This window comes from Prionailurus bengalensis, chromosome D1, assembly GCF_016509475.1.
Source record: "Prionailurus bengalensis isolate Pbe53 chromosome D1, Fcat_Pben_1.1_paternal_pri, whole genome shotgun sequence".
NCBI lineage: Eukaryota > Metazoa > Chordata > Mammalia > Carnivora > Felidae > Prionailurus > Prionailurus bengalensis.
In genome coordinates this window covers 74,690,053-74,713,417 of record NC_057346.1, presented here as the reverse complement: position 1 = coordinate 74,713,417, position 23,365 = coordinate 74,690,053, and the positions used below count along the sequence as shown (strand labels likewise).

The 23,365-nt window shown below is 46.3% G+C and overlaps 1 protein-coding gene across 7 annotated transcripts in view; it reads right to left on the bottom strand.

Annotated features, from left to right (window-relative positions):
• The window catches only part of LOC122484412 (serum amyloid A protein-like), a 30,909-nt gene that overhangs the window by 5,785 nt on the left and 1,759 nt on the right, over positions 1-23,365 (bottom strand). The window contains exons 1-4 of one of the 7 annotated variants that reach the window (XM_043582369.1): positions 18,668-18,673; positions 10,665-10,674; positions 8,744-8,882; positions 8,034-8,338 (exon numbers count right to left, since the gene is read on the bottom strand). In XM_043582369.1, coding sequence (XP_043438304.1) covers positions 8,176-8,338; positions 8,744-8,871 — 291 coding nt within the window. In that variant the 5' untranslated portion in view covers positions 8,872-8,882; positions 10,665-10,674; positions 18,668-18,673 and the 3' untranslated portion in view covers positions 8,034-8,175. Of the gene's footprint in view, positions 1-8,033; positions 8,339-8,743; positions 8,883-9,187; positions 9,312-10,664; positions 10,757-11,126; positions 11,259-18,667; positions 18,674-23,365 lie in introns of those variants that run through there. The other 6 variants (XM_043582365.1, XM_043582366.1, XM_043582367.1 and 3 more) reach the window with 6 other exon arrangements.

Genomic DNA, 23,365 nt, shown 5'->3' with positions numbered 1-23,365 from the left:
TCCCTGCAAGGCCATGCTTACAACAATAGACAATAGTGGCAGGTGGCTCTTTCCCCTTGTGTCTCCTGCAAAAGGAAGCCGTCCTGGCATGGAGGTATGACACTCTCCAGGCCTTAAAGAGACACCCCCAAGTCTCCCATGAGTCCCTGCGTCCCAGCTTGCAGGGACTGTCTCCGTTAGGGCCCGATGTGCCGGCTTAATACATAGTGACAACCCCTTTCACTCTCAAAAGTGACCTGGTTTCCATAATACATTAGATGCTACCCCTCCTCTATTGGCCACGTGTGACCAGGCTGTCGAGAGGCCTCGGACACCTCCCTTTTCTCTGTTACAATTAATTTAAGTGGATGAGAAGAACGCCAAGGTTATGAAGAGTCAGAAAACCAAAGTTAAAAAAGAAGCCCCACAGGTACCGTGGCCAAGCATGGCATGTGAAGCGTAGGTCCCACACATGCAGGGACAGAGGAAGGAATGAGGAACAGTTTCATGAATTTAAAATGAGAAAGACAGTGATACCTACCTGAGATACTGTCGTGTTTGAGAAATAAAAATTTGGTCATTCAGATGATGAAAATATGTGTGGTTTTTATCTGGTCTTTCACAGCACCTGCCTCCCAAGCCCTTGGAATTTCCTGAGTGTTGAGAGTGACAGTGGTATCTTTAGTTAATGAGGTGATCTTTGGACCTCACTAAGGATGGGAGCTGATCACCAGGAGGACCAGCCACGTGATCAGAGGAATGGACCTTGATTCCCTCCTCCTGACCTCCAGGCAGGGGTCAACGGCTGGAGGGTTCAATCAGTCACCAATGGCCAAGGATTTCATTAATCCTTATGCATTGAAGCCTGCATAAAAACCCAAAAGGGCTGGGCTTGCAGGGCTGCTGGGGTTGGTGAACACTGGGAAAATGGTGGGCCTGGAGGGGGCGTGGAAGCCCGTGCTATCTTCCCAGTCCTTGCCCTATGTATCTCCTCCTCTGGCTGTTGATTTTCGTCCTTTTTCGTATCCTTTAATAAACTGGTAGATGTGACTAAGTGTTTTCCCCAAGTTCTGTGAGCCACTCTAGCAAATAATCGTACCCAAGAAGGAGTCACTGGAACCTCTGATCCAGTGGGTCAGTGAGAAGCACACATAACAGCCTGGGGTGTAGTCGTATAGGACTGAATCCTTCCTGGGGTGTAGTCCTATAGGACTGAGTCTCTAACATGTAAGATCTGAGCCATCTTTGGGAAGAGAGTGTCAGCATTGAGAGGAATTCTTGTACAACCTGTTGGGGTCTGAGAACTGCTTGCTGATGCATGTGGAGAACGCCCCCAAACACGGGAACTGGGCGTGGGAGCCCTAAAAGTCTACCTCATCAGGTTGTGTCAGGGTGGAATGCTTAAGGCTGAAAGGGGCTTGGATTAATTCTGAACACTTACAAAGCACTTTACACATTGAACTCTTCTGGCTTCGCCAAGAAAATTCATACTCATTTATACTTTGCCGGAGACAGGAAGATCAATTAATATAGTGTTACCAAGTCCACACATTATTAACACATTAATAAGTAAGATTACCAATCAGAGTTGCAGTTTTAATGATCTGGGTTTAATTGTTCAGGACACAGGAATATTCTTTCAAGTATGGGTGTCTCTCAAGATTCCTTTGTTAGAGGGGCGCCTGGGTGGCTCAGTCGGTTAAGCATCCGACTTTAGCTCAGGTCATGATCTCACGGTGCCTGAGTTTGAGCCCCACATCGGGCTCTGTGCTGACAGCTCATAGTAGCCTGGAGCCTGCTTCAGTTTCCCTCTCTGACCCTCCCCTGCTTGCATTCTCTCTCTCTCTGTGTGTCTCTCTCTCTCTCTCTCTGTGTGTCTCTCTGTCTCTCTGTCTCTCAAAAATAAATACTAAAAAAAATTTTTAGGAGAAAAAAATTGAGTCAAAAATCTCTATATATTTCCATGGGACCCTGACTCATTTATCAATTTGTAACTTAAAATCTTCATTAATTTGGGTGAACTGTTGTTGTGTACGGAGGTGTTTGCACATTTAGCGCTGTTGTGTGTGGGGGGGTGTTTATGTGATGAGAGACACAGACACATACATGTAAATTATGTGATGCATAGACATTGGCTGCTCTTCCTGATCTCAACACTGGAATCCCAATCAGGACAGGAACCGGGCTGTTGGTTTTTTCACCACTAACGCTCAGTGCCTAGGAAGATGCCTAGAATATAGTCAGGCTAACAAAACTGAGCTGAACGAACGTGTTTACTGAAGAGAACTTGAAAAGTATTAAATAAGTATAAAGAGAAAAAGAAAAGGCAGTAGTAATTTCACCAGCCTGGATTGGGGGAGGGGGCGGGAAGAACCTTGTTAGATCCTCCACGTTTGGCCTCCAGGCTACTTTCTAAGTGTATGTACATATGTGAAGACATAAACTAAGACAGGGATATAATACTCGTCATTTTATATTCTGCTTTTACCCTGAACGACTTACTGTGACCATTGGTCCTTGTTACTCTGCTTACCCACCACAAAGTCAGTGACAAAGCTGAAGTTCAAATCTGGTCTGCTAAGAGTGAGCATTTGGAATCTTAGCCATCTGCTATGCAGCTGCCACCTGAACTTGGCAGAATACAATAATTGTACCAGACAATTTATTTTATTTTATTTTATTTTAATTCAATTCTAGTAAACATGCATGAGCTTAAGAATGGCTCTCCCAGGGGAGTGATCCCTGCCAGGAAACACTGAGGTCTTCTGTGCCATTGCCTGCTCTGTTCCCAAGGGCCTAGCTCAGTTCCTGCCACATACTGGGAGCTCATTCAAGAAGTAGTGGGTAAGGGGATGGGTGGATGAATGAGTTTTGCAAGCATCTTTGCTGACAGTGCAAACAGTTGGAGGCTTTTGAAGGCTCTGAGTTAAACTGTTTGGTCTTTCCTAGGTCAAGGCCTGCATGGGAGGAAGGGAAGACTGCAGTGCTGAGCGGCTCCCTCTGAGGTTATGTCATTCAGGAGCAAGGCCCGTTGGCCAGCCTGGAGTTCTTGTCACTTTGCCCAGCTCTTTCAGCAGAGGGACAAGTGGGTCATTAACAGGAGGCTTTGTAAACATGTTTTTAACAGCATGGTTTGACAGGACTCCATAAATCATGAATTGTGTGTAAACCACACGTTTTGGTTTTTTTTTTCCAGAAAAGACTTGGATTTTCCTCCCCTACTTACAGATTTCAAAAAGCAAACCTGGGAAACTGGAGAATTGTGAAAGAACCCCCTTTGCACCTGAGTTTGAAAAGCAGGCTGTTGAGTGACACTTCTTCCCTGCCTCCCACACCTTGAGGCCCAAGAGGCTCCATGTACCCCACATCCCAGGGAGAGCATCCAGGAGGCAGGCCAGATCTAATGAGCCGCCATGATGAATAGGTAGCACTGCCGGCCTGGGCAATCGCCACCACCTCGGCCACCCCTGGACCATATAGGAAAGGCCTGGGCAGGAGGAGAAGAGGCCCTCGGTCGCTCTGGGGGTCTGCCGGGAAGACCACTGAGGTTAGAGGAAAGGCAGTGACTGGGCCAACTGAGGCAACACCTTTCCTAGAGAGGGGCTTGGAACATGGGCCACTGTCAGGCCCGGTGGTGGATACACCAGCACCTCTTGGGGAAGGTCCTGCATGGCTGGGGTGCTGGTGTAGAGCTGAACTTCACCTCAGGGACACTGGCGGCACACTTTGTGATTAACAATAAGTAAAGCCTATTACTTCTTCCTAGTCAATATAATGAGAGCAAACCTGTATAGGCTTAAATGGTATTGGCATATTTCTTTATTTCTAAGATACGCATTTCTTGAGTATAATTTCCTGAAATTAGGACATGTCTTACAGTCACTGATGACCAGGCAGCATTCATAAAATAGTTGTCATTGCTTTAGGAATCGTTTTGTGTATTTTTTCCCCTTTTTTGCTTATACACAAGAGTGAGAGAAGATATAAATGTGCGCCTAAGGAGGTCCAAAGGGTCTCTTTCAATAGGTATAAAATAAGAATGGTGAATGATAAGAAAAAATGTTACATCGTGACTTAATTAACAACACTTTTCTCTTGGTGGTTGATAAAAAATAATGTTTCTTTCAATCCATGGTGTCTTGCACTCAGAGAAATGCAGCGTGCCTTTTCATCTCCTCTGTTCTCACAGAGTGCTCTCTGCTAACCTGACCCTCAAGTTACTCTGGACGTTTAAAATACGTATTGCTTTCTCCCAAGGCTTCTCCTCAGAAACCGTACTAAGAATTTATGTATACTTGAGGTTTCTAATTTGCATTTCTATGAGAGAGAGAGCACAAAGCACTCCTAGAGAAAGTTACATATTTTCTGTGATAAAGTAAAATTTGGTCATTCTTTGTGTATCTTAGCAGAGATTTTGGTGTAGATTTATGTAGTCACCTCCGAGTGCCTCATTGCCACATTCTGCACATCAAACCCTGTAGCAAACCTCTGTACTTTGTACAATCCCAGCCTCCCTCCTGGTTCTGGCTACTTTTGAACACGACTTTTCTACATCATTCATTCAACAGAAATTTATTAGTCCACTCCTATTTGCCAGGTGCTATGACAGGTACTGTGGATACAAGGCTGACATACAAGAGGAGAGCCATGGTTTTTGCTCTTGGGATTCCTACCTACTTGCCCTAAAGACAGACACATCCACAGAGAAGCACGGTCGAGCATGATGAGTCCTGGGGTTGGGGTACAGCAGGAGCAGGTACAGCTGAGTTCCTGAGGTCCCTGTCCTCCATCTCAAGTGTGCTGCCCGCCTCTTGTCAGCTTCCTTCCTTCTCAGAGCACAAGATGTTTCTTCTCCCTTCGGGGTTACCACCCCTGTGGGCTTGACCCCACCCCCTCCTGCTTCCCCTTGCCTTTGATGCATCTTTTGTGCCCTCCACTTTATCTTTAGTGTGTACAAGCAAGAAGAGAGTGGAGTGAACTATTTAAAGTGTTTGGAGGGAATAAAAAAACCACCAACATACATTCTGTATGCTGTGTAATTATCCTACAAAATGAATGAGAAATAAAGACTTTCCCAAAAAAAAAAAAAAAAGGTGAGGTACAGGGTCTTGAGTGGCTCAGTTGGTGAAGCGTCTGACTTCCGCTCAGGTCGTGGTCTTGTGGCTGGCAGGTCTGAGATCTGCTGTCAGCATGGAGCCCTCTTTGGATCCTGGGTCCCTCTCTCCCTCTGCCCCTCCCCCATTCATTCTCCCTTGCTCTCTCGCTCTCTCTCTCTCTCTCTCTCTCAATAATACACAAACACTTAAAACTTTAAAAAAGAAAGGTGAGGGGGGTTGTTGGCATACACCTGCCTTGAAAAAATGTTAGAAGCTCTTTAGAGAGAAGTAAAATAAACACTGAGATGCGCAGGAAGAAAGGACCAGCATTGAGGAAGGAGTAAATAAAGGTAAAACAGGGGTGATAACAGCCCGTACATCTCATTAGGTCCTTTCAGGCTGGACACACTGCACACCCATCTCCCCAGCATGTGGAGCCTGCTGTCACTAGCCAGTGGCCATACTGTGGCCTTCACCTCTTTCTCCTGCTCCTGCCTCATTTTGACGTAGACTCACTCGTGTCGCACTAAGCCTCAAGCCTCCCACACCTCCTCCACCTGCACTGCCTCTGGTGCACTTCTGGTGCTTTCTGAGGGGCACCAGAAGTCTCTTGGGACTAACCGCTTCCTAGCCACACTTTTATTTAACAAGAATGAGATTTGTCATTGACCCTCATCCATTAGGAGTTCTCATCAATTCCCTTTTCAGAGACGAGTCGCATTGCAGTTATCAATTTATGTATTCGAGCTTCATATCCGCCTTCCTTTGCCCTGTTTGTGATACTGGAGCTGGTCCCTGTTATAGTTCTCCTGTGCCAGCCAAGCACGATGCCAATCTTTGTCAGTAGAGGGCGCGGGAGCGACGAACGGGAAAGAAAGACTCTCCCAGGCCTGAGCTTTGCCTCCTTCTAGCTCCTGGGCTGCTCTTCTCAAGTGCGGGGTACCCAGTGACACTCACCACAGGCAGTTTTGTTGCTATCCCACTGAAGTTTCTGGGCAAGTTCCGGGATGCCTCCCCGGATGTCCAGGGTGTTCTATAGCACTTTGCCTGTGTTGGGGGGCTGCCTAACCATATACCACAGACTGAGTGACTTAAACCACAGAAATGTAGTTCTCATATTTGTGGGAGCTGGGAAGTCCAAGATCAAGGTGCAAACTAATTTGGTGCTTGGTGGGCGCTCTCTTCTTGGATGGCAGATGGACAGACACCTTGTAACTGTGTCCTCACAGGGCAGAAAAGAGGGAGCAAGATCTCTGGTATCTGATATTACAAATACATTAATCCTATCTGACCAGGTTCCACACTTCTGACTTATTTATCCTTAGTTACTTCCTTATAGCCACATTGGGAGTAAAGGCTTCAACATAGGAATTTGTTGCGTGGGGGATGCAATTCAATCCACGGCACTGGCCCTTCAGGGCTGGCCTTGGGCCATCAGCAGCATTGTCCCTCCTGCCCCTTGGGGGCTGCCTCCCGTGAGTTTGCGACAACCCCCGCTGTGTCCCAGTTCAGCTGCAACCCACGCGGTTTCCTGCCAAGTACCCTTGGCACCTCAGTGGGAGAGTCCTTGCTTGTCAGCTTTGGCTTGGGACACCCAGCAGTCTTTATCAGCCGTCCAACGGGCTGCAGGATTTCCAACAAATCTACATCTCAGCTTTGTGTGTTCTGTGCCACTTAGAACTGAAGCGTGTACCAGTTAAGAATTCCTTACATTATAATTTCCCAACTCCAGTTACTAACTGGTTTCTGTCTCCTGATTCCGCTCAACTGATAAGAGGGGTCTTCTCGTTCTGCTGGCTCTTCACTAGAATTTCCCCAATTCGACTGGTTAAGGTGCAGGAGCTGTGAGGGAAGAATCACAAAGGAGGTGGATTGATGCCTCCATTTAGGCTTGAGTGAGGCAGTGAGGTGATGCAGAGAAAAACTGCTTTGGACACAAGTCTTACATGGCATGGACAGAACTGGTTTTAATCAGATTTGAAGGCACTGCTGAGAAACCAACACAAGGGCACCCGGGTGGCTCAGTCAGTTAAGTGTCTGACTTTTGCTCACCTCCCGATCTCACGGTGTGTGAGTGGGAGTGCTGCTTAGGGCTCTGTGCCAAAGCTTGGAGCCTAGAGCCCGCTTTGATTTCATCTCTCTTGCTCTCTCTCCTCCTCCTCTCCGGGAGCAGGAATTGGAGTGGAAGGATGGACAACCAGGAAAATGGAGCTTCCAGCACCCAGTGGGTGGACTCGATCCTGATCAGTTGCTACGGAAGCTCCTAATGGCAGGTTACAACCGAGGAACTGCAGTGTAGACATGTGATACATTGTCACATGGGAAGGACGCGTTATAAAATGGTCAGGAAAAGGGCATCTGGGTGGCTCAGTCTCTTAAGCGTCTGACTTTGCTCACCTCCTGATCTCTTGGTTTGTCAGTGGGAGCCCTGCATAGGGCTCTGCGCCAACAGCTCAGAGCCTAGAGCCTGCTTCATTTCGTCTCTCTCTCTGCCTCTCCTCCTGCTCTCTCTCTCTCTCAAAAATAAATAAACTTACAGAAATGTAAAAAACAACAACAACAGCAGCAACACAAGATCAAGGTGGCCGTAGCCAAAGAAGGATTCCATAGTCGCATCCTCCCATGGCTGTGTCTCCTGCCCCCAGGGACAGGTACCACTGAGGAACAAATCAAAGGGTACTGGAAGCTGAGGACAGAGAAGGAGACAGGACACGATTGGCAGGAGAGAGGGGTGTGGACACGGAGGGACCTGGAGAGAGCACCAGGGTAAGCATTAAGGCCTGGGCAGGGCAGCAGGTCAGATCCGGGAAGGGTGGGTGCAGGGCGTCTGCCCTGTGTGACACTGACATGGTCCTCCCCACACCAACCACACGGGCATAGGCCCGGCCTGCACCTGGGTGTCCATCCATCACCGCTGAGAATGAACGAACAGTCCTTACACCGAAGAATAACACACACTTTCCAACAGTCTCTTAAGCATTTATTAGACACCTGTCAGGTGCCCTCCATCAGCCTCTGTGGACAGAGAAATCAATGACTCCGTGTCCCTGCCCTCATGGGGCTCTCAGCCCCTCTCCTGAGTGCAGAGCAAAGAGGAAGCTCAGTACTTCTCAGGCAGGCCAGCAGGTCGAAAGTGGTTGGGGTCTTTGCCGCTCCGGCCCCATTCATTGGCTTCCTGGTCAGCCTTCGAGTCCTCTGCTCCGTGGCCGCTGCTTCCGTGCCTGAAAAAGTCTGTGACTCTCTGAGAATTCTCTCTGGCGTCGCTGGAATGGAGGAAGGCAGGTAGGAGATTAATTAGGGGGCTGAGGAGCAATTGCCCATAACTCCCATCTCTCTTCTTTGCAAGGGAGAGCTGCTGACAGGAGCCAAGGAAAGAGGGGCTAAAACACTGACCCCCTGGCCCAGAAACAGAGCATCTCAGCCCAGGCTGATCTCTTACTGGGAGAAAAGCACCCATAGGGGGAGGGTCTGGAATCACCCACTCCTCCTGGCCTTGCTCTGACCCCATCAGCCACTCACGCCAACACTGGGCGCAGAGGGGAGGGTGGGCAAGAGAAGGAGGAGCCACAGTGTCTACAGGAGACTTCTCCAGGGCTTGGCCCCTCCTGGCTGTCCAAGGCAGCCAGGCTCAGCTCACCCAGCCCTGCATCCCCGGGAGCCCGTGTTACCTGATCACTTTGGCCGCCCAAGCGCCCCCAGGTCCCCTCTGTGCGGCATCATAGTTCCCCCGGGCGTGGAAGTATTTGTCTGCACCTATGTAATTGGCTTCTCTCATGTCAGAGTAGGCTCTCCACATGTCCCAAGCCCCTGAGAGAAAAGGTCACGGCAAAAGGGATATCACGGAAACAGGAAGTCTCTGGCACACCTCAGAGAAGAATCAGGGACGGCAAATCTGCCACCGACTCCAGATTTCTGCCTGGTCCCCTTGGGTAGCACAGGCTGAGAAGAACAAGTCTGCATCCTAGGTGGTTTCTCCAGCTTTCTCTAGTGGGAGTCGTGTGGGTGGGGCAAAGCTGTGTTGTCCCTGGGGCTCTATGTCTGCCTCTCACTTAGGGCTCTGCCTGAGCTGTGTAAACGAGAGAAAGGAGGTATCGCAGAACAGGACTTGTCACCTTGAGCGCCCCTGAAATTTGGGGCAATTCTTTGTTGCTCAGGGCCGTTCTGATATTGTAGGATGTATAGCAGCATCCCTGACCTCTCCGCACTAGAGGGGGGCAACATATTCCCTGAGGGTCACAAGCAGAAGTGTTTCCAGACATTGCCAACTGTCCCCAGGGCCCAAAAGTGCCCTCGGTTGGGCAGCACTGTTGTCAAATGAAGCCGCGTGTGACAAGGTCCAGGGGACGTGGTAAGTGAGGAGGTGACAAGAAGGCACCTTCTGGGAAAGGCCCAGGCATACAGCACTTCTGCCCTGAGGCCCAGGAGATGGATACTTGCAGAATGAGGGCGCATAACTGGGATCTGAGTCCCTCTGGGTGTTAGGGGCATAAACGGCATCCTGAAAACCTTCTAAACAGGCTGTACCGATGATATCGGCAGCTTGAGGAAGCAAGGGGTCGAGCCGTGGCCCATCAGCCCTACTTGGCTGCACCTTCTAATGACCTGGGAGCCTCTGAAAGTCCCGATGACCAGGTCACACCCGGCCCAAGTACCTCAGACTCTGGGGGTGGATCTCAGGCATCACTAGTTTTCATGCTCTCTGAGTGATTCTGACCCGTAGCTGAGATCGATAGCCACCCAGCTTTAGGAAGCTGCCTGGCAAGGACTCGGGCCTCACGTGCAGCTGGGTTCCAACCTCCTCTTGGCCACCTGCTGACTGGCAGTTAGTCCCTGGACAATGGACTCGGCTGCTCTAAACCCTAGTTGTCCCCTTCAAGTGGAGGACGATGTCTGCCTCCCCGAGGTGTTCCGAAGTCATAGTAAGTGACCACGTGTGCCAGCTCAACCAGAAGTGTCCCCGTTCACCTAGAACTATCCCAGTGAGCCCTGAGAGTGTCATAGAAAACTCCTCAGGCCCAAACAAACCAAGATAGTTGGTCACCCTAAATTGCCTAGCGGAAGCTTGGTAGATGTTATTAGTTCCTCATTTTTATTTATTTTTTATTTTGGTCAAGTAAAATGCGAGGAAGGGGTAGGGAACAGGGGCAGTGTCTTGAGGATAGGAAGCATCTGTGAGAGCTGAGCTGAAGGTGTCTCTGAATCGATCCAGGTAGGAAATGGAAGGAAGGACAGAGGGAGGAAGGAAGAAAAGGAGGAAGCGATGAACGAAGGGAGAGGCAAAAAAGAAGAAAAGACAAACAGTTTTAATCATACTTTGTGCAATGTGTCTGCGGAAAATTCTCTGCCATTGCAAGACTTACTCTGTTTCTACTATCCAAACTGAAGCTTCAGCTGGGAATGATGATTGCTCCTTCTCTAGTAACTGATGGACAGAAATCCTCTGGTTTTCAATCCGCTTGATCAAAAGCTCCCCAGACACGGGCACCTTCTAACACTTAGGACAACACACCTGAGGCAGTAGCTCCACCCCTTGCATGTGCTCGGGGTGAGTCCCAGTGGCCCACGGATGCCACCCCCCCCAGTGCTTACCTTGAGCAGCCTCGCTAAAGAACGAATACCATTCACTGCTGACACCCAGGACCAAGGAACAGAAGACGAGGCCCGTGAAAAGCTTCATGGTGCTGAAAGGAAGCAGAGGTCAGGGGGCAAGGACAGGGCCCGCGCACCGCCCTTTGGGAGTTGCATGTCACGGTGCCACTGCTGCAAATTCCAGTGGTTCTCAGGAGACTCTTAGGAGCCCGCGTGGGAACCCTGCAGCAGGTCCTCACTCAGAGCCGCAGCCCTAATTCTGGTCCCGTGAGCCCTGACTGCCCGGTTGGCTGAGAGTCCCCAAGGTGGCATTGATGGAGGAAGAGGGCAGTTGGGACCAGATTGTCCCTGCCTGGAGCGGCCTGTCATCAATCAACAACCATTTAGTGTGTGTCATCCTCCCAGCTCAGACCTCATACAGGACAAATACAGAACAGAATGATTATTTTGAAAGGAATTTACAGTCAGTTCTTTTCCACAAATCAGTCCTTGGAGTCGCCCCTCACCTGAGTCCCAGTGGAGCAGAGCTGCCGGTCCCTGCCTGCTGGGAGAGGTGGCCGGGATTTATACTGCGCCCTCCCCGTTGGGCGCCCCATGGGGAGGCAAGAAAAGCCAGACCTGGTGCCCGGAAAGGTCCCTCCAGGTCATGGCCCCGAGAGACCTGCAAAGGAAAACTTACCGGACACCCGTGGTTTTCTTCATCCACAGGTCAACTTCCAGTTGTGCAACTGTGAGGAAGCCAGCTTGGCCGGTTCTGCCTGGAAGCTGGGGCTCAGGAGGAGGGCTCTGCTGTCCAAGTCAGAGGGGCTGTGGAGAGGAAGGATTGGAGCACCGGGCTGGGGGCTGGGCGCTGGGGGCTGGGGGCTGCTGGCAGGTGTGTGGTTGGGGACGGCTCCTCCAGGCAGGGCCTTGCTTTACTGATCATTTCCTCAGGATGGTCCCTGCCGGGCCAGATGGTCCATGTGCCAGATGTGACACCCTTTGAGTTCGTGTGTAAGCTCTTGAGTTCCCAACTGATGGCTTTTCCCAACAAGCGTCTCGGGAAGATCCTTCCACCGGTCTGTGTGCCCATGCTAAGCTCTCAGCACCGAGGCATTGAAAAGCCCCGTTCAGCCGGTTGAGCCCATGAGGAAGTGTATTACCTCAGCCGGGTCCCAGGCTGGGTGCATCTAGTTGGAGGGATTCTGTCTCCTCTCACTCAATCCTGGAATTACATCAGAGTGGAAATGAGTGTTTGGTGCAAGGAACTAAAATGTAAACTCTTAGAAACCTATAAGAGGTCATCTGTTATGGGAAAATGGCAGTCCAATTGGATAAGTACCAGGCTCCCAGTGAGGGGAATATTGAGGGAAAACTGTCTGCTTGCTGTATTTTGTAGGGTGCAGGGGGGTCACTGTCTGCCCTCTTCTCACTGTTAGTCAGAAATATCAGCAGGGTCTGTGCAGCAAGATGAGGCCTGTATATAAATGAACAGAGCCTCCTACTCTTCAAAGATGATATCCCTTGTGCCTCCTAACTGTAACGGTTCTAGAAAGAGAACGCCTGCGACTGTAGTTCAGCATAGACAGTTGACATTGTTCCAAGCTGTCTAAAGACTGAACAAAATGCTGATTCTCTGCCTGAAACATAATGAAGCTTATTATTACTCCTTCCCTCTCCTGCATTTTTTTGGACAAGCCAGTAAGAATATTCTTTTTGACTCTCAATGCCCTGCCTCTTTAGTCAACTATTATATCTTGTTGTTATTGCTTTGTAAATGAAATACATAATCTCAAATTCTCAAACTCTTGGTTCGAATAGGAAATCTAGCATATGGGAGAAGAGTGATATGCTAAGTTTTCTTTCAACTTTACAAAGATATCTTGTATGTTCCAGAACCATTTGGGAACAAAGGGTATCAATTACATCCATTATAACATTATTGACAGGGTGACAAATCATGGGTCCAGACAACCAAGCTGACTTCTTTTTGGGGGGGTCAGAGTACAGGAAATACAATCTCTGAAGTCCATTTACATTATAAGACTATTTCAAAAAACTTCCAAGGACCATTTTTTTTAATGTTTATTTTTGAGAGACAGAGCATGAAGGGGGGAGGGGCACAGAGAGAGGGAGGCACAGAATCCCACGTGGTCTCCAGGTTCTGAGCTGTCCGCACAGAGCCCAATGAGGGGCTCAAACTCACGAACCTCGATATAATGACCTGAGCCAGTCAGTTGCTTAACCGATTGAGCTACCCAGGTGCCCCAAAAGACCGATTTAAATTAAAGTTAACAACAGAAACTAGGGACACCTGGGTAAACTCTTGGTTTCAGCTGAGGTCATCATCCCAGGGTTATAGGATCGAGCCCCCCGTCAGGCTCCACGCTCAGTGTGAAGCCTGCTTAAAATTCTCTCTCTCCCTCTGCCCTTTTCCTGCACCGAGTGCATGCTCTCTCTCAAAAAAAAAAAAAAAATGGGGCGCCTGGATTGCTCAGTCGGTTGAGCGTCCAACTTCAGCTCTGGTTATGATGTCACAGCTCGTGGGTTTGAGCCCCATGTCGGGCTCTGTGCTGACAGCTTGGAACCTGGAGGCTGCTTTGAATTCTGTGTCTCCCTCTCTCTCTGCCCCTAACCCACTTGCATTCTGTCTCTGTCTCTCTCAAAAATAAATAAAACATTTTTTAAAAAACCACAAAAACAAAAAACAGAAACTATGTCTCTTTTGTCACCTTTGTATATGCAGTGTTTATCACACTCTGGTGAATAACAGGCACTCATTCTTTGTTTTATTCATGCTTCACGAGTACTTGCTGAGCTTTCATACACTCCAGTGCTATTCCATGTGCTGGAATGTGTCTAGCCTCATGTGTTTACATTGCAGCGATCGATCTGTAAGTACAAACACAGTGACATCCCACATTATCTAATTCTGACCCATTCCCGACAGTGTGTTGGGTAGCAATTGTTTTTTTAATTACTTTTTATCTGCAGTTGTGCTCAGTGCATTCCAACCTCAGCACCATCTTCCTGGTTGATTTTCCCTTGTTCAGGAAAATCTGCTTCATCTGCCCTCCACAGCCACGCTGCTTAGGGTCATAACACCACTCTCTGTAGGCATACAGAGGATCCTTGCCCTTCTTGTACTGTGTCACTTTGTGTAGTTGGTGCTGCCGCTTTCTAACAGAAAGTTGAGTGGGTTTGGGGAATGTTCACCATGTTCTCGAGGGCATGCAATCAGCACTGTGTCCACAGCACTGTCTTATTGGTAATGCTAAGGTCAGCACCAGGTCGGGATGGATTCAAGCAGAAGAGGCCTGTCGTGAACTTCAGAAGCAGCCTTGATGGTTTAAGATATGTCAAGCCAAATTTCTGTTTCCTTAACTCTAAAATATCCCTATAGCAATTTTTTTTGGGGGGGGAGGGTTAAAGACAGCAAATTTTTGAATGCCAATTATTTTATTTTACAAGAGAAAAAAATAAGAATCCCTTCTTAGCCAATTTTCACAAATATTATCTGAACCATTCAAATACCTACTCAATAATCTGTGAAAGATAGCTATACAATATAAAACAATTAAAACACCAATTACCTAATTATTTAATAACTAATGAGCACATTTGTGGGTGTTTTGTCTGCAATACAATAATACTCTAGAAAGTTAGACACGAATTCTGTTTCCTTTCTATACTGTGACAAATATGTACTGTAAATTTAATAAAATTTAAAATGTCAGAGATCATGAATGCAAATAATTTTTGCTTCATAAAATATACCGGAATTTGGGTGGCAGAGTAAATGAAAAACTACACATCTAAGATTTGTCTATGTCCAAATTCGAGGGGCTGAGTGATAGTCTTTTCTGCTTGGCACTGCATATTCTATATCCAGATGGCTGGGAACACTGTTCTAAAGCTATAGATGATGCAATTATTGAAACACGCAGGTAAAATGGATGTCTGTGTTCCTTTGTTTTCTATCACCCAAGTCCTGATAGTGTGAGACTGGGTTTGCGGTTAAAGTTTTTTTAAATTTATTTTTATTTTATTTTTTTATTAACAAATTTATTTTAATGTTTATTTATTTATTGTTGAGAGAGGAAGCACAATCAGGGGAGGGGCAGAGAGAGAGGGAGACACAGAATCGGAAACAGAGCCCGACGCGGAGCTTGAACTCATGAACCGTGAGATGATGACCTGAGCCAAAGTTGGATGCTTAACCAACTGAGCCACCCAGGCGCCCCTGCAGTTAAAGTTTTGAATGGATATTAGTGTTTATGTCTTGGTCACTCAACTAGCAACATGTGTCACCGTTGTCTGCGTGATTTAAACCTAAGGATGGCAGGTCACCACGCAATAACAGGAGAGACAGCAGACTTCCTGGGAATAAATGCGTGGTGGGAGCCCATGGAAGTTCATTTCAGATTGCTTCCATTTTTCAGTGGAATAGGAAGGAAAGTCATCAACTGAGAGGAGGATGGAGGACACATGGTAGAAATTCTAGGAGAGGAGTGAAAAGTGGTCATCTAGGAGAATGGCAAGGTGAACAGGCTTGGGAAGCGTAGTAGGATTGCAAGGAGGCTGGAGGATAAGGATCATGAACTTGAAGTGAAACTAATCACCGCGGCTCTGTATTTTTCCTCGACCACATTCAGTTGCCAAAGTGCAGACTTGAAGCAGTGGGAAACTGGATCTCACCGCTCAGTAAATACTTGTTAAATTATCAAATGAATTAACATATGCAGGGGGCACCTGGGTGGCTTAGTCGGTTAAGCGGCTGACTTAGGCTCAGGTCATGATCTTGCCCTTTGTGAGTTCAAGGCCTGTGTCTGGCTCTGATGGCTCAGAGCCTGGAGCCTGTTTCAGATTCTATGTCTCCCTCTCTCTCTGCTTCTCCACTTGTGCACTGTCTCTTTCTCTTTCTCAAAAAATAAATAAATATCAAAAAAATTTTTTTAAATGAATTAACACATGCAAAAGTCAAAGGAGGATTCATTTAAAGATGAGGGAGGGTTATAGGGGATAGGGAGAGAATTAACAAAGAGAGAGTGAGTGAGGGCATAAATATACTCCAAGGTCCAAGAGCCCACAGGACCACTGAGGATGGAGTTACCTAGAATGTAGCAGGAGCAGATCTTTCTCTGATAGAAGAAAGAAAGGAGAGAGGATGAGGAAGATGTATTTTGAGATGAAGGACAGGGAGCTGAAAGAAACCAGAACCACCCATCCTTCACCTCTCTCAGGATTCATCAGTCTCTACCTGTTTGCATTTTGGAGTTTGGCCCCACAGTGCATAAAACCCAGGGATAGGAACCCTGTCTGGTTTACTGACAGACAATCTGCTAAACCTCTTACACGTAGCAGAGCACCCCACCTATAATAAGTTCTCAGTAATTTTTATTGATTGAATGAATCAGTGAGTGGATGAAGGAGAAGCAACTGCATGGATGGGTAGAAGTAGGGTGATGGTGGAGTTTGGAGGTTAAGAAGAATGGGAAAACTTTGAAACCATGATGTGTCATTTAGACATGAACATGGACATTGTTTATAAGTAGTAAAATCCCAGCCTACTTGGAGTGATTGAATTCATTGTCAAAGAATATATCCAGAGAGCAAACACTTATCACCTCCTCTGCCACTTCCATCCTGTTATTATGCACCATCATTTGGATTATTGTAATGAATCCCTAACTGGTTTCCATGTTTCCACACTTGCCCCCAACTAGTATCTTCTCAACAGAGCAACCAGACTGTTAAAACACCAGATAAACCATGTCACTCTCTGTTCAAAACCCCCCAGAAGATCTCAGTTTTACCCATAGTGAAGCTAAAAGCCCTTACAGTAGTTTATAAGACTCTACTCTGTCTTACCCACACCTCATTTCCTACTTTTCTCCTCTCATTAATTTTGCTCCAGCCACACTAGCCCCCTCCCTGTTCTTCCAACTCTTAAGCATATTTCACCTCAGGGGCTTGGACTAACTATTCCTTTCATCTAGAATATTCTTTGCCAAGATATTTGTATTTTGGGGTTTTAAGAAGAGCAAGAACTTAGATTTCAGGGTGTTGGAAGGTTCAGCAATCTTATTAATATCACAAAGAGAGTTGGCAGTGAGTATATCAGGAGGGCTGTGACACGTGAAAATTTTCCACAAAGGTGGGAGAAGAGTGGAGAGATCTATCAACAGATATAATTGAGAGATGCTTTGTCCCTAAATAGTAGTAACTAGATTGTCTATATCAAGAGCATCTGGTCGGCATTTTATGAATGCCAATTCTTGGGCCAGAATCTTGAAAATTCTGATATAGCAAGTTTGGAGTGGACTTTAGGAATGCCTGTGTTTGAAAATAAATTACATTGGTAAGGGTGGAGAGTGGGTAGTAAGGAATTTGATGGGGACTTAGGAGAAGGCATTCCAAAGAGCACTGGGGATGTTGCCAGGTGAACTTAAGGAGACCCCGGGGCCCTGAGGCCTCTTCAGCCCACCCCAGGATGTGGCCAGAGGCTTTTGGTCCTGTCACAAGAAAAAATTCAAAGAGAGACTAGACACAACAGTTGAGTGATGTAAGAAGGAAAGTTTATTAAAGCGAGACCACACTCTCAAGATGTGAGAACAGGCATGCTCAAGGGAAAGCTATTCACCTGGGGTTTGGGTCTCTATCTTATATTGATAGTTGTTAATTAGGGGTGGGGAATATTTATTAGTTGGGTAGGGGATTTTGGGGGGAGCAGGATTTTGCATCTTTTCTCCCTTACTTGGTGAGAGTCTCTGGCCATCTTTGTCTTGGGCCTGTCTGGTTTGATCTGGCTTCCTGTGTTTTTTTTTTTAATTTTTTTTTTACATTTATTTATTATTGAGAGACAGAGAGAGACAGAGCATGAGCATGAGAGGTGCCAAGAGATGGGGAGACACAGAATCCAAAGCAGGCTCCAGGTTCTGAGCTGTCAGCAAAGAGCCCAAGGCGGGGCTCGAACTCACAAACCGAGAGATCATAACCTGAGCCGAAGTCGGACGCTCAACCGACTGAGCCACCCAGGCGCCCCTACTTCCTATTTTTGTATTTGGAGTGCTGCCAGGACAGGTCTCTAACTCCCCCAAACCCACCCCCCCAGCTAGTGGGCCATGTCTTCCCTTTTGCTGGCTTCCAAGCATCCTGTTAAAACCTAACTGCTTACTCTAACAGGGATATAGAGATGTCAGTGAGGGGCAAAGAGGATGTAGACCCCTCTTTCCCATTTTTTTGTTCAGGAATTACAGGAGGTCTACCCCATGGGAAAGGATGACAATCAAATGGAACCAATGTGGGAAAGGCGAGTTTCAGCTTTTTGTAACAGGGGAAGGAAATAAGCAAAGATAAAGGGGAATACTCACCACAGAGCCTTCTCACCCAGGGCTCATTGGAAGGCAGTGGTGAATAAGCAGATAGAGTATAGACAGGGTTGAGACTGACCCATAAAAAATTAGTTTATGTCAAGTGAAAGCAGGGACATAAGAACAGGGGTAAAGGAAATAGTGGTTTAGCACATGGGTTAGTGACAGCAGGTTGGGGTTATTTATTGCTTTGGGCTGAGTGTGGGGTGTGTACAGTGGAAGGCTGATGCTTTTGAGCCAGTAAAACTACCCCCCAAAGCCCAAATGGACTGTAAAGAGAAACAATGGGGATGCTATTCTGATCTCCTCCCAAAGGTGATGAGTCTACTATTGACACGAGTTCTAGAGAGAATGGAGGAACAAAGGAGAAGGGTGGGGGAAAGAGTGGTTAGTAGGATAGATAAGGGATACTCCCATTACATGTTTAATATGAAAGTTTTATAAATAAAAAATTAGTTTTTTTAAGCTGACACACAGATTTCAAACTTGGAGATGATAGGCATAATAGGCCAGGTCTTTCTACTTTTTGAGATCTCTAATTACTGAAAAGAGGATCCAAGTTTTCTCCCTAGGCCAGGGGTGCTTTGTTTATCTATAAATTCATCATTTATGGAGTCATAGCCAATTTATTCTTTTAAACACACACACCACATCTCCCAGGAGTGACTCTTTTTTGCTCATTAAGAAACAAACCACCTTCAAACCCCTTTCTGATGGAGAAGCTGTAGAGAATATAAATGGGTCACTCAAGGACCAGAACCACACAATGCCTTGGCCAGTGCTCTCTCTACTCTAGCTCCTTGCCTCCATAACTTAGCAAATGTTGTTTTCTGGGAAACTGTACATCCCTTAAAAATTTTAAAGGTGGTTTATGGTAATTCTAGGTTGGGTAATTTGATTTGGGAGAATGCCATCGGACACAGGAATCTCAGCTTCTGGTAGTACAAATCTGGACTTTGCCCCATTCCATTACTCCATGCTTATCTTTAACAGAATGTCCCATTACAAAACACCAGAATACTTTTCCAGTACAGATTGTGACACTGAGTTCCCATTACAAATCCTAAATCCCAGCTTCCTGGACTTGGAGGCAGCATGGCATTGAAGTCAAGAGCCAAGCCCTGGATTCAGACATAGCTAGTATGCTTTCTGGTCTGCCATATACTTATATTGTGGAAGAGCACTTGATGACCTGGAGAAGCATAGATATTGTCTTAAGAGAAAAAGAATGCAGGGGTGCCTGGGTGGCTCAGTCAGCTGGGTGTCTGACTTCGCCTCAAGTCATGATCTCACAGCTTGTGGGTTCGAGCCCCGGGTTGGGCTCTGTGCTGATGGCTCAGAGACTGCAGCCTGCTTCAGATTCTGTGTGTCCCTCTTTTTCTGCTCCTCCCCCACTCACACTCTGTCTCTCTCTCTCTCTCAAAAAATAAACATTAAAAAACGAGAGAGAGAAAGAGTGCAATAGAATACAATTCCATTTTTCAAACGTTCAAGGACATTTTCCCACAGTGACACACAGCCTAAGAAGTTGCACATCAGACAGTCTCCATGTTTCCAGGTAGTAGGTTTTGTTCGTGTTATTCTAGGTTTTCGAAATTCCCTATGATAACATGTTGTTCATATATTCATTTATCAACTATTAATTGGGTGCCTTCTATGCAACAATCACTAGATTAGTTATTGGGCACACATTAGGGGTTAAGGGTGGGGGTGAGAAATAACCAGATCCAGGCCATGCCTTTGTGCAAATGAGTCATGTGACAAAGGAGAAAAATGATTGTATTATACATGCATAGAGAGAAGGTTCATACTTATCTAATGGTAAAATCAATAAGATTCCAATAAATAAATGGTAAAGGTTATGGGTACAGAAAATATAATGAAAGAAAAGAGAGGCAGGGTGTCACTAATCCTCATAAGATTTTTGTATCCCTCAAAGAACAATAAACCCCAGACCCTATTTCCTGAGGATTCCCATTGTGTCTTCCTCAAAATTAATAAATCATAAATGGCTCAGCTGTCAAAAGATCACCTGACCGTTTACTGGTGATTCACCAGGCTATTGATTGCTGCAGTTGAGAGGGCAAGAGAAATGATTTCTCTTCCATCACTTCTACTTAACAAGCTAATCATCAGGAATGTAAAATAACTAACCCTTTTAATTAAAGACATGGACTCCTAATTCTGTTTGGTGTGTGTCCCTTCTTACAAAGCCCACGCATTCTCCTGAAGACAGAACCCTTTCCTCCTAGTTTGGAGTTCCCAATTTGCATTCTCGAGGCACCAGAAAACCCTGATTCAAAACTGTCTGTACTCAGGTCTGGGTCTTTTCCCCCAAGGACTGTTAAGTGGGGCTTATTGAGCCTCTGAAGCCTCCTGGCCTCTACCTGATGGAATGGATAAAGGAAAAGGACACGCATTGGGACATGGTGGGATTCAGTCATGAGCCACTGTCAGCAACAGTGAGTCAGAGTTCGGAACTGATGTTAACATACAAAAAACCCCCACTACCTCGTGTTTTAAAATATTTCATTCTCAGGGCCCCTGGGTGGCTCAGTCAGTTAAGTGTCTGACTTCGGCTCATGTCATGATCTCACAGCTCATGAGTTCGAACCCCGCGTCGGGCTCTGTGCTGACAGCTCGGAGCCTGGAGCCTGCTTCAGATTCTCTGTCTACCTCTCTCTTGCCCCTCCCCCGTTCACGCTATGTCTCTCTCTTTCTCTCTCTCTCCTTCAAAAATAAATAAACATTAAAAAGGTTTTTTAATAAAATAAAATATTTTATTCCCTTTCTTTTTAAACATTTGCAAAAGGGAGTAGTGAATTAGAGACAACTCAAAACCTCAAATCTCTTTTGGAACTGGACAGTGTTGGTGAAACTAAGAACTCTTCTGGGGAGGGGAAGTTTTTTAAGTCCTGGTAATCTTTCTTAAGTTTTGTTTAAATTTCAAGTAATGACCTTGGATTCTTTGTTTTGTTTCTTCAATTCCACGTATGATTGAAATCATATAGTATTTACCTTTCTGTGACTGATGGAGATCAAGGAGTGCACTTGTCATGAGGAGCACCAGGTGTTGTATGGAAGTGTTGAATCACTATATTTACCTGAAACTAATCATTTTACACTGCATGTTAACTATACTGGAATTAGAATTAAAACTTAAAATAAAATATAAATAAAAAAATAAATAAATAAATAAATTTCAAGTGTTAATAAGAAGGGCACCTCACACATCATCATTAAACCTTTGGTACCCATCAGACTATTCAACCCTCTAGATCATGAAGCATGTTTTTCAGTCTTATAAAAGAGAAAAAGTTTTCATCCTAGAGGGACAATAAAATGTTATGTCAAAAAGAGGCTCTTTGTCCTTTCTTTGGCAGGAACATCCAACTTGGGAAACTTACCGCTTATGATTGGGCAAAGCCAATTTTTTAGACTTACCGGACAGTCTGTCTCAATCTGATTAGTTAGGAAAGTAAGGAGAGCATGTTTAGCTCTCTGTGTCCTAAACATTCTGGAACTCCCTGCTTTCTCTTGCCTTCATAGAGATATGATTAATTCTGTTCAGAATTACAGAATATGATAATTCTGTTCAGAATAGCAGAATATGATAATTCTGTTCAATAAACAGAAAGTACTTTCAGGCCCAAGTGATTTGCCTTCCAGTTTTCCTTTAATGAAAGCTGATTCTCTGCCTACGTGGAGACTCCCATTTCTCTTGACACATTGTCTCTTTCCATAATTCCGTTAGGATATAGTCTTGCCAGACATGCTTGGTGGGCATACTGCCCAGAGCAGGGCCCCCCACTTTTCGGAAGCCTTCAATCTGATTCAGGAGCTCCAGGCTCACCAGGGTTGGGCAGCTCCCAGCAAGGATAGCCGTCCCCACCAGATCTTGGAAGGGAAACTAGGGCAAGCCACTCAGGAAGAGTGGGGATGACGATGACTTCAGCTGCTGGCATCTGCCCTTCTTGGCATACACACATGTTCACCTCCAGGCCTGGCACACACACACACACATGTTCACCCCCAGGCCTGGCACGCACACACACACACGTTCGCCCCCAGGCCTGGCACGCACACACACACACACGTTCACCTCCAGGCCTGGCACACATACACACATGTTCACCTCCAGGCCTGGCACACTGGGGGGAAAGTCTGGAATTGCTGGTATTTGGACCAGTGAGAAGGGCTTGAGGGTCAGTGAAGAAGTGAGTCTATGGCTCCCTGTAGCCCAACTGCCTCTAGCATGTCCCAAATCTGCTTCCCAGCTTCCACCAGAACTGCCATTTTTCCAACTGTGTGGGAACATTTTTCCAATCCTGTGGGATTGGACTTCCCAACAGGTGGGGAGTCATCAGGGAAGGAAATACCTTGTGTTTCCTCGGGACTTCGCCCCATCGCATCCCCGGCGAGATGTAAGAGCTCCAAATCCTGGCTTTCTTCAATGCATCAGGGTCAACACCCTGCCCTGCCTCTCAACTAGTACTCCTGCCTGGCTGACTCAAGATGCTTCCCCTCCCACGGATGATGTGAGGGGGGACTTTTGTGTTTGTTGTTTTGTTTTCTTTCTATTCTCAACAGTTTGTTTGGGCTCTCTTTTCTGCATGAAACACTTGTAACAGTAATATTTCTGTTTTTAAAATAAAGATTTTAGTATTATTCAGGTATGGCAAGACCAACAGATCAGAGAATGCTGCCATTAACAAAATAGTTTTTTACTCACAGATCCCAAAGAAATGGGCCACCCCATGCCACGGGGTGGGGTTGGCAGCACCCAGTGATGTGCCCAGGTCAGGAGGCAGAGGGAGTGAGGTTCCGAAATGTGGACAAGAGCCTTTATTGTGATTTCCAAGGGAAGGAGCAGCGAAGCAGAGAGAGCAAGCTTAGGGGTGGTAGGTTTTCTTCTTTTTCTAATTTATTAAATGATATGTATACATTTGATAAAAGGCATCGGCAAAACTGAACTCCATTTTGGGAATTTGAGGGGACAGTCTTCATGGTTTCAATTTATTTATATACATTATTCTATTTAATTTCTCTATTTCTTCTCAGATCCACTTTGGAATTCATATTTTCTTAGAAACGTTTATTTTTATTTATTTACTTTTAACATTTTCTCTTTCTTTCCTTCTTTTTCTTTTTAGATAAAGAGAGAGAGTGTGTGAGCAGGGGAGAGGGGCAAAGGGAGAAAGAGAATCTTAACCAGGCTTCATGCTCAGTGGGGAGCTGGCTCGATCCCACAGCTCTGAGATCATGACCTGAGCCAAAATCAAGAGTAGGACACTCAAACGACAGAGCCACCCAGGCGCCCCCAGAAATGTTTATTTCATCTATGTTACC